The sequence below is a fragment of the Physeter macrocephalus genome, chromosome 10, assembly GCF_002837175.3.
Source record: "Physeter macrocephalus isolate SW-GA chromosome 10, ASM283717v5, whole genome shotgun sequence".
Classification (NCBI taxonomy): Eukaryota; Metazoa; Chordata; class Mammalia; order Artiodactyla; family Physeteridae; genus Physeter; species Physeter macrocephalus.
Window position 1 is genome coordinate 62,344,499 of NC_041223.1, and position 9,430 is coordinate 62,353,928.

At 35.4% G+C, this 9,430-nt stretch overlaps 1 protein-coding gene across 5 annotated transcripts in view; it reads left to right on the forward strand.

Moving 5' to 3' along the window:
- MMS22L (MMS22 like, DNA repair protein) overlaps positions 1-9,430 on the forward strand; it is a 151,335-nt gene that overhangs the window by 8,915 nt on the left and 132,990 nt on the right. For all 5 annotated transcript variants that reach the window (XM_024119319.3, XM_024119318.3, XM_024119317.3 and 2 more), the window contains exons 5-7: positions 1,606-1,693; positions 1,789-1,966; positions 4,684-4,774. In XM_024119319.3, coding sequence (XP_023975087.1) covers positions 1,606-1,693; positions 1,789-1,966; positions 4,684-4,774 — 357 coding nt within the window. The remainder of the gene's footprint in view (positions 1-1,605; positions 1,694-1,788; positions 1,967-4,683; positions 4,775-9,430) is intronic.

Consider the following 9,430-nt stretch of genomic DNA (forward strand, 5'->3'; position numbering starts at 1 on the left):
GCGGGGACTACTCTTTATTGTGGTGTGTGGGCTTCACATTGTGGTGGCTTCTCTTGTTGCAGAGCGTGGGCTCTAGGTGCTCGGGCTTCAGTAGTTGTGGCCTGTGGGCGCAGGCTCAGTAGTTGTGGTGCATGGGCTTAGTTACTCCACAGCATGTGGGATCTTCCCAGACCAGGGCTCGAATCTGTGTCCCCTGCATTGGCAGGCAGATTCTTAAGCACTGCGCTAAACTACTGCACCACCAGGGAAGCTCACAGCAGTTGTTTTTAAGAGAGTACTTCCTTTACGGGCTGAGAATTGTGACACTGGGGGATCATATGACTTTTGTAAGCGAAGTATAATTAAGCTGTAAAAGTGCACCGCACTGTTTGGTATGTAGATATATGGACAGTATCTTTACGCTTATGCTCCTGTTTTGCCAAAATAGTGTCCACATTTGCTCATTTGAATACAAATTTTAAAATAAATTTTGCTTTATGTTTAATATGGGTGATAATTTGTTGCCTATAGTAAGTTTTTTTCCCCCCTTCTCCTGCCTCTCCTTTACCAGCTCCTCCTCCCTCAGATCTACTACTAATAATCAGTCTCCTCAGGTCTCAGTTTGAGTCTCCTCTCTGTACATCTTTTCCTATATGTACGATCTCATCCGTTCCTTTATTTCTAAATGATAACAACTCCAAAAGGTTTTCCTACATTCCAGACCTGTCCTTTGAACTCCAGGCCTTGCATGTCAAACTGCCAGACATCTGTCCTTGGATTGCTTAGATAGTGCAAAGAGTACATCTGTGATGTCTTCCAAAACCAGTTCACACTGCCCATGTTTTCTCCACTCATTACATGGAGCTAACAGTTACCTATATGTCATTCTTGATTCTTTCATTTCCTTTAAACTCATATCATCCATCGGATGCCCAGTAGGTTTATGACCAAAATATACCTTCAGCCTATCCATTTTCCTGTGATCTCTTGAATTACTGCTATAGGGCTCTTAACACATCCTCCTTTGCCCCTCTATAATCTATGTACAAAATCTGCTTTAAATGTATATCAATTCCTGTTCCTCCTAGATCAAAACCCAATGAAAGGCCATGTACTGTATTTCAGTGAAATCAAACTCCTTATAATGACTTGTAAGGCCCCAAATGACTTATTCCTATCTCTCTCAACCCATGCCATCTTTCCCTCACTTCAGCATTTACATCAGCAAAAATTATCTGGCTGGTTACTATGTGCAAAACACTCATAACCACTCTAGGGCAAATGAGTAAACCAGAAAACAAAAGCAGAGGAAACATGGTGAGAATTATAGGTAAGTGAGGAAGAAAGAAGACTGGCAGCATGTGACATCAGTGAAGCCAGGTGTAGTGAATGCTCCTATAAGGGCAAGTTAATTGAGCACAAGTGGTGCCCATTAGATTGGACAACATGATTTCACTGGTGACCTTACTAAGACCATATGGGGGGTGGGGGATGGTAAGAACCATATAGGAGTCAGTTGAAAAAATGAAAAGCTAGAGAATTGCTACTTATATGGCTCACACAATTTTTTTGTCACTGCCCACTGATTATTTAAACAATGATTAACATTATCTATTTTGGTTTTAGGGAAGATATCAACCCTACATTGCAAAGCAGCCAATATTAGGCAGCAGTGCATAACATTTCTTCATTATGTTAAAGTCTTCATTTTCAGGTAGGCTGTCAGATGAGTAATATGAATAATGCATGAATTTCTGAGTGCAAATTTATCCAGACTCTAATTGCTTATTGTATCTCATTGTGTTTTAGGTCCCTGCAAGTACAAAATGCTGAAAGTCATGTTCCTGTCCATCCCTACCAGACTTTGGAGGCACAACTTCCCTCAGTGTTGATTGATGAGCTTCATGGATTACTCTTGTATATAGGACACCTATCAGAACTTCCCATGATTAATACAGGAGCATTTGTAAATCAAAACCAGACTAAGGTTTGCTTTGTTTCATTTAATTTTTAAAGTATCAGGTATTTTTTCCGCCCCGCATGGACTTTCATTCAAGAATCAGGGAAATTAGTCAAGAGTGTAGTTCTTGGACCAGACTGCCTGAGTTGAAATACTGGCTCCTCCTTTTATTAATTATGTGCCATCAGGCAAATAACACCTCTTGCTTCACTCTTTCCATCTGTGTAATTGGCTTAGCTTCCTAGAGTTATTGGGAGAATTGAATAATTAAAATGCATAAAGTGCTTAGATGTAGTTAACGTTGAATCAGTGGTAGCTATTCTTCTTCCAATTGTAACAATGCAAATGTTTAAAAGTTTCAAAGTAAATCAAGTAACCTTTGTTTTCTAAAATTTGCATCCTCTTTCCCACTGATAAAAGTTTGGGCAAACACTATTCTATATTGTAGTAAGATTCAATAAGATCATCTTTAAAAAGTTATGCTTTCAAAACCACATCATTATGTCTGTTCTGGCTTTTGAGATATTTTCAGAATATGATTAAGATTGTTTTAACTGTGCCCCCCCTTTTTTTTTCTCCTACCTGTGATGATCAGTCTCTCTGGTTTCATTTTTAAAAATGTGTTAGCATGACCCAACCTGTGGATGTAATTAACAAATTCTTCATGGGAAAACATGAGCTTCTGTGAGTGACAAATTATAATTCCCCTTGGCATTCCCTGAATTCTCAATCTCTTCTATTTGACTTCACCAATTTTAATAACATTCAGTTTTTAGGAACGAGTCTTTGCCAAAATATAAGGTACAATTAAATGTTTATATATTTCTGTGAAATTTAACAACAATAAAAAATTGACTCTTCTTATCAGGGATCAATATATGTAATAATAAAAGTAAATAGAGTTCCAACTGAATTCACAGGTGAGTATATCTAATCCATAGAAACCAAATAGGTAATTGTTTTTAATCATGTCAATTAATAAAGATTCGTGGGTGGATTGTGCTGGGAGGGATATTTTTCTTTCTTTTTAGTCTCTGTAAATTGGACTGATTTTTATTTTCTGAATATCCATCAGATGCTTAAGAAAATTAAAATTAATAATTTATCTAGCAGCAGAAATTAAAAAATGTGTGCAAGGGTCCTCAAACTAGGTTTTGCCTTTCATAGGCTTTTAATTAGACAGACTTGAAAATATAGGTTATTTGAAGATCAGAAGACTGAATTTTTAAAGCAGGGGAATGGAGTCTTCAACACTTAAACAAAAAAATCATATGCTGAAATACTGCTCTCTTCTGAAATATCAGCAAAATGAAAAAAATCATAAAAAGCATCTTTCAAGACTCTATATATTTCTTATATTTTACCATTCTCATATGAAAGCTAATGCTTTAATTGGTATTTACAGTTAAGCATCTGTCTTATTCTTTTTTAGGGACTTTTTAAGATTAGAGATACTATTTGTTGGTATGATGTATTACGAATATTTTCATTTATCTTTTTTTTCAGCAATTAATCTGACTTGCTAGGTAGATAGATGATTTAAGTTTTTTTATATAGTTATATTTTTGGTATCATTCCTATGCTATTGTAAAAAACATTTTTTTTTACATTTATCTCTTTAATTTATCTCTTTTAAAAAATGTACTGTGAGGTAGGAAATCTAGTTTCTTACAAATGAATAAGTTAATAATCCTGTCTCTTAATGAATGACCCATGCTTTCCCCACTGATTTGACATATCATGTGTATCCATTTCTCTCTTCCCTATTTTTGCTATTTATTATCTATTCCTGAGCCAGCACTGTTTTATTAGTGTTGTGTTTTATTTTGTTTGCATGTTTGATAAGGCAGACCCCTCTCCATCATCCATCATAGTTGTTTTAATAAAAAGTATGTATCATTGTATTATTTTAGTGATTCAAAATGTTGACTGGAGAAAGTTTATTGATAATCTGCTAGCACAGTAAAGAGCACTGGCTTTTGAATCAGAAAGAATTAGGTTTGAATCCTAAAGCATTAATTGAGGGGTAAATTTCTTCACCACTTTTAACTTTAGTTTCTTTATGGGCATGATAGTAGTGTCTAAATGATAATCCAGAAGTTCTTGTTAAAATATCTTATGGAAGTTCCTGGGTATTCATTACATTTAAAAACATATGTCCTAGCTAAAGTCTAAAACAAAATCATGAAGATAAGTGTTTAAAGAAATTCATTTACTGCCTTGCAGCTGTAGTAGAATATCGTTGGTTTGTAGGGGCCTTTACTATACGAGTCTATTCAGCAGCCCCAAGGTGGGTCTGTCTTAAACAACATCAGTTAAGAGTATTTCCTGGGGCTTCCCTGGTGGCACAGTGGTTGAGAGTCCGCCTGCCGATGCAGGGGACACGGGTTCGTGGGGACACAGGTTCGTGCCCCGGTCCGGGAAGATCCCACATGCCGCGGAGCGGCTAGGCATGTGAGCCATGGCTGCTGAGCCTGCGCGTTCGGAGCCTGTGCTCCGCAATGGGAGAGGCCCCAACAGTGAGAGGCCCGCGTACCGAAAAAAAAAAAAAAAAAAAAAGAGTATATCCTGCTTTTAAAGATCTCCAGTGAAAACATCCTCTAATGAAGAAGACAGAGGTTTTCCTTGAGCTTTTGAATAGTGTTAGGTTAACTTGTGCATTATGGAGGAGTGTTGTGACATGCTATAAAATACCTAATAAAGTGTTATGAATTTTCAGTCACAGTTTTTAATGTCATTCACAGCTTTTCCCACCATCATGGCATTTGTTACATCTCCACTTAGATATCCATTGGCTAGTGCTGGAAATTCTTCACATGCTTGGTGAAAAATTGAGTAAGTTTATGGATTTCTGATTTATGTCCTTTTTTGTACTGTAAACATTTTTTAATCTACATTGTTTTTTAAAATTATACAATAAGTGCTTTCTGATTATTATTATTTTTTTAATCAAACAGTAACCAAACTAAAAAGTGAAGGTCTTTCTTTTTTTCTAGAGATAACTGCTGGGAACAGCTTGGTCCATTTATCCATCCATCCATACTTACTGTCTATTAGTATACATATATAGAAACTCATAGGTAGGATTTTTGTTTTCCTTTCTAACCACAAATGGTATCATCATATTGTCCTGTGTAGGGTTTCATTTAACAGTTTTTTAGAGATCTGTTCAGGTTAGTACATACAGTTTTATGGACCTATCATAATTTATTTAGCCAAGTCTATTTTTTGATATTTCAGTTAATTCTGTTTATTTTGGTATTACAAATAATATTTCATTGGACATCTTTATGTAGATATAAGATATACATCTTTGAATACTTGTACAAGTTATTTAGTAGAATAGGTTTTTGGAATCGATGGGGCACATTGCACTTTTAGTATTGTATATGCTGCTCTGGTGTTGTGTATTAAGTTTCTGCAGTTTATATACACTAACTGTGAACATGCCTTTGCCTCATACTCTTCCCAGTAGTGGATATTATTAATTGTATTTTTTGCCAACTAATGCGTGAAAAATGATACTGAGTCTCTGTTTTTGCAATTTCCCAATTACCAAGGAAGTGGAGCATCTTTAATTTTATTCTTTTTATATTTGCCTTATTAATTACCTGTTCATTATATTTTGCAAAGTACTTGTTTTATCTCTTGTTTCATTCTTTTCTGTCTTTAATTAATTAGTAGAGGTTTGTATATATTATGGATGGTAATCTTTTATTTCACATGTTGCCTATTTATTTCTTGGTCTTGCTCTTTGACACCTTTAGTTTCCGTTATCAAATTGGCAATTTTCTGTAAATATTATATAGTTGTAAATTATTATTATTATTTTTTAAGCACTTAAGCATTTTTAATGTTCAGAACAGTCTTTGTGATTAACACAATGATGTGTACATTATAACCTAGCACTTACTCTTTTAAAGTGTCAGGACTAACTACAGAGAGGCTTACTACTTGACTTGTTACAAATTGAAAGGATTTCTTTTTTTTTTTTTAACATCTTTATTGGAGTATAATTGCTTTACAGTGGTGTGTTAGTTTCTGCTTTATAACAAACTGAATCAGCTATACATATACATATATCTCCATATCTCCACCCTCTTGGGTCTCCCTCCCATCCTCCCTATCCCACCCCTCTAGGTGGTCACAAAGCACAGAGCTGATCTCCCGGTGCTACATGGCTGCTTCCCACTAGCTATCGGTTTTACATTTGGTAATGTATATATGTCCATGCCACTCTCTCACTTTGTCCCAGCTTACCCTTCCCCCTCCCCATGTCCTCAAGTCTGTTCTCTACGTCTGCCTCTTTATTCCTGTCCTGCCTCTAGGTTCTTCAGAACCTTTTTTTTTTTTTTAGGTAACATATATAAGTGTTAACATATGGTATTTATTTTTCTCTTTCTGACTTACTTCACTCTGTATCCATCCACCTTTCTACAAATAACTCAGTTTCCTTTCTTTTTATGGCTGAGTAATACTCCATTGTATATATGTGCCACATCTTCTTTATCCATTCACCTGTCGATGGACACTTAGGTGGCTTCCAGGTCCTGGCTATTGTAAATAGTCCTGATGAGCTGCTTGTATATTTTGGAGATTAATCCTTCGTCAGTTGCTTCATTTGCAAATATTTTCTCCCATTCTGAGGGTTGTCTTTCTGTCTTCTTTGTGTTTTCCTTTGCTGTGCAAAAGCTTTTAAGTTTCATTAGGTCCCATTTGTTTATATTTGTTTTATATCCATTTCTCTAGGAGGTGAGTAAAAATGGATTTTGCTGTGATTTATTTCATAGAGTGTTCTGCCTATGTTTTCCTCTAAGAGTGTTACGGTGTCTTAGGTCCCATTTGTTTATTTTTGTTTTTATTTCTATTTCTCTAGGAGGTGGGTCAAAAAAGGATCTTGCTGAGGTTTATGTCATAGAGTATTCTGCCTATGTTTTACTCTAAGAGTTTGATATTGTCTGGCCTTACATTTAGATCTTTAATCCATTTTGAGGTTATTGTTGTGTATGGTGTTAGGTAGTGTTACACTTTCATTGTTTTACATGTAGCTGTCCAGTTTTCCCAGCACCACTTATTGAAGAGGCTGTCTTTTCTCCATTGTATATTCTTGCCTCCTTTATCAAAAATAAGGTGAACATATGTATGTGGGTTTACCTCTGGGCTTTGAATCCTGTTCCATTGATCTATATTTCTGTTTTTGTGCCAGTACCACACTGTCTTGATTACTGTAGATTTCTAGTATAGTCTAAAGTCCGGGAGCCTGATTCCTCCAGCTCCGTTTTTCTTTCTCAAGATCGCTTTGGCTATTCAGGGTCTTTTGTGTTTCCATACAAGTTGTGAAATTTTTTGTTCTAGTTCTGTGAATAATGCCATTGGTAGTTTGTTAGGGATTGCATTGAATCTTTACATTGCTTTGCGTAGTATACTCATTTTCACAGTGTTGATTCTTCCAATCCAAGAACATGGTATATCTCTCCATCTGTTTCGATCATCTTTAACCTCTCTCATCAGTGTTTTATAATTTTCTGCATACAGATCTTTTGTCTCCTTAGGTAGGTTTATTCCTAGGTATTTTATTCTTTTTGTTGCAATGGTAAATAGGAGTGTTTCCTTAATTTCTCTTTCAGATTTTTCATCATTAGTGTAAAGGAATGCAAGAGATTTCTGTGCATTAATTTTGTATCCTGCTACTTTACCAAATTCATTGATTAGCTCTAGTAGTTTTCTGGTAGCATCTTTAGGATTCTCTATGTATAGTATCATGTCATCTGAAAACAGTGACAGCTTTACTTTTTCTTTTCTGATTTGGATTCCGTTTATTTCTTTCTTTTTTTCCTCTGATTGCTGTGGCTAAAACTTCCAAAACTATGTTGAATAATAGTGGTGAGAGTGGACAACCTTGTCTTGTTCCTGATCTTAGAGGTAATGGTTTCAGTTTTTCACCATTGGGAATGATGTTGGCTGTGGGTTTGTCATATAAGGCCTTTATTATGTTGAGGTAAATTCCCTCTATGGCTGCTTTCTGGAGGGTTTTTATCATAAATTGGTGTTGAATTTTGTTGAAAGCTTTTTCTGCATCTATTGAGATGATCATGTAGTTTTTAATCCTTCAATTTGTTAATATGGTGTATGACATTGATTGTTTTGTGTATATTGAAGAATCCTTGCATTCCTGGGATAAACCCCACTTGATCATGGTTTGGGAGTGTTCCTCCCTCTGCTATCTTTTGGAAGAGTTTGAGAAGGATAGGTGTTAGCTCTTCTCTATATGTTTGATAGAATTCTCCTTTGAAGCCATCTGGTCCTGGGCTTTTGTTTGTTGGAAGATTTTTAATCACAGTTTCAATTTCTATTCTTGTGATTGTGTTTCAATTTCTGTGCTTGTGATTGGTCTCTTTATATTTTCCATTTCTTCCTGGTTCAGTCTTGGGAGGTTGTGCTTTTCTAAAAATTTGTCCGTTTCTTCCAGGTTGTCCATTTTATTGGCATATAGTTGCTTGTAGCAATCTCTCATGATCCTTTGTATTTAAGCAGTGTCAGTTGTTACTTCTCCTTTTTCATTTCTAATTCTGTTGACTTGAGTCTTCTCCCTTTTTTTCTTGATGAGTCTGGCTAATGGTTTATCAAGTTTATCGTCTCAAAGTACCAGCTTTTAGTTGTATTGATCTTTGCTATTGTTTCCTTCATTTATTTTTCATTTATTTCTATTCTGATCTTTATGATTTCTTTCCTTTTGCTAACCTTGGGGTTTTTTTGTTCTTCTCTCTCTAATTGCTGTAGGTGTAAGGTTAGGTTGTTTACTTGAGATGTTTCTTGTTTCTTGAAGTAGGATTTTATTGGTATAAACTTCCCTCTTAGAACTGCTTTTGCTGTATCCCATAGGTTTTGTGTCATTGTGGTTTCATGGTAATTTGTTTCTAGGTATTTTTTGATTTCCTCTATGATGTCTTCAGTGATCACTTGGTCATTTAGTAGGGTATGTTTAGTCTCCATGTGTTTTTAATTTTTACAGATTTTTTTTCTGTAATTGATATCTAGTCTCATAGTGTTGTTGACAGAAAGGATACTTGGTACGATTTCAATTTTCTTAAATTTACTAAGACTTCATTTGTGACCCAAGATATGATCTATCCTGGAGAATGTTCCTTGAGCACTTGAGAAGAAAGTATATTCTGTTGTTTTTGGATGGAATGTCCTGTAAATATCAGTTATGTCCATCTTGTTTAATGCATCATTTAGAGCTTGTGTTTCCTTATTTATTTTCATTTTGGATGATCTGTCCATTGGTGAAAGTGGGGTGTTAAAGTCCCCTACTATGATTGTGTTACTGTCGATTTCCCCTTTTATGGCTGTTAGCATTTGCATTATATATTGATGTGCTTCTGTGTTGGATGCATAAATAATTACAGTTGTTATATCTTCTTCTTGGATAAATCCCTTCATCATTATGTAGTGTCCTTCTTTGTCTCTTGTAATAGTCTTTATTTTAAA